The sequence below is a fragment of the Diaphorina citri genome, unplaced genomic scaffold, assembly GCF_000475195.1.
Source record: "Diaphorina citri unplaced genomic scaffold, Diaci psyllid genome assembly version 1.1 scaffold9356, whole genome shotgun sequence".
NCBI lineage: Eukaryota > Metazoa > Arthropoda > Insecta > Hemiptera > Psyllidae > Diaphorina > Diaphorina citri.
Window position 1 is genome coordinate 1,308 of NW_007386730.1, and position 1,104 is coordinate 2,411.

Genomic DNA, 1,104 nt, shown 5'->3' on the forward strand with positions numbered 1-1,104 from the left:
AGCGTGTCACGTCGGAAACCCCCGGGCAGAACGCTCTTCCCGCCCAGCGTGTCTCGGCGAATCCCTTCAGGCAAAAGTGGATCTTTTCGCCCGCCGAGCGTGTCCCTCCGCGTTGGATCTTTGAATTCACGTTTAAAATTAGCAGGCGGCAAATCGTTTCTTCCAGTGTCCTTTTTGCCGAGTGAGGGGATCTCTTTACTCGAAGCATTTGTCTTGACTCCGCCCCATGGACCTTCCTGGTTCGGAGGGAATTGGGAGCGTTCTGTGAGAATGTTTCGCGCGGGGAGTTTGCTGGGAGGGATTTGCTTTTGGGTGGAGCCGCCTGAAAACCAATGAAAGTGGGTGTTTAAACAATTTTAAAGATGTTTAATTTACAGCCAATGTTGATAACAAATGGTTGGTTAAATTATTGAAAAAAAAGAAGAAGGAAGAAGAAAAAAGTGAAAGAAATGAAACGCGAAAATAAACCAATCTTTCTAGATTTTTTTTTTCTTCCTCTTCTTTCAAGTTCCGAGAAGACTTTTCCTCCCAATAGATATCAGGGAAATGTGGGTACTTACCTGGAATCAACTTACCTATGTTTTGTATTCCACTCAAATTCTCAATGTCTTCAGATCTTGGCTTGGTTGTCTTCTTCTTGTGTTCAACTTCAGATGGGGGCTGAAAATGGAAAAACCAATAATAAATTTGATTGTCTATTAGTTGCCTAGGTCGCGGGTTTGATTCCCACCTGGGATGGGTTTTATTGTTCTCAGAACAGCTGACCTATGCTTTCTTCCTTTGATTTTGGGACATGACTTCCGTTGTTACGGTTCCTCGTACCTCTTTAAAAATTAAATCTTAATCTCTCACCCTGATTTTCTTTTCCGTGCTACAAGCAGATGGTTTTAGCGTAATGGTGACCTGATCAAAGTTCAACTTCTTTGCAACGACTGGTTTCACATTATCCGGATCCAGTAAAGGACTAGACACCAGGTCTAGATGACTGTCATCTTGGAATAGGTCATCTTCCTCGTTCATACTGTTTGTGTTCAGGTTATTGTCATTCAACTCTCCGTCTGTGTGGTCATTGAGATTGGGGTTTTGTGTTGGAATGTCTTCAAT

General features: G+C 42.8%; 1 protein-coding gene across 1 annotated transcript; it reads right to left on the reverse strand.

The window, feature by feature from the left end:
* Positions 1-3: 3 nt before the first annotated feature.
* LOC103522574 lies at positions 4-1,098 on the reverse strand (the record flags this gene model as incomplete). The annotated part of the gene is made up of 3 exons (XM_008487675.1): positions 853-1,098; positions 576-660; positions 4-322 (listed from the first exon to the last, which is right to left on the reverse strand). Coding segments are annotated over exons 1-3 (572 nt in total), but the record flags the coding sequence as incomplete, so codon positions are not given.
* Positions 1,099-1,104: the final 6 nt, after the last annotated feature.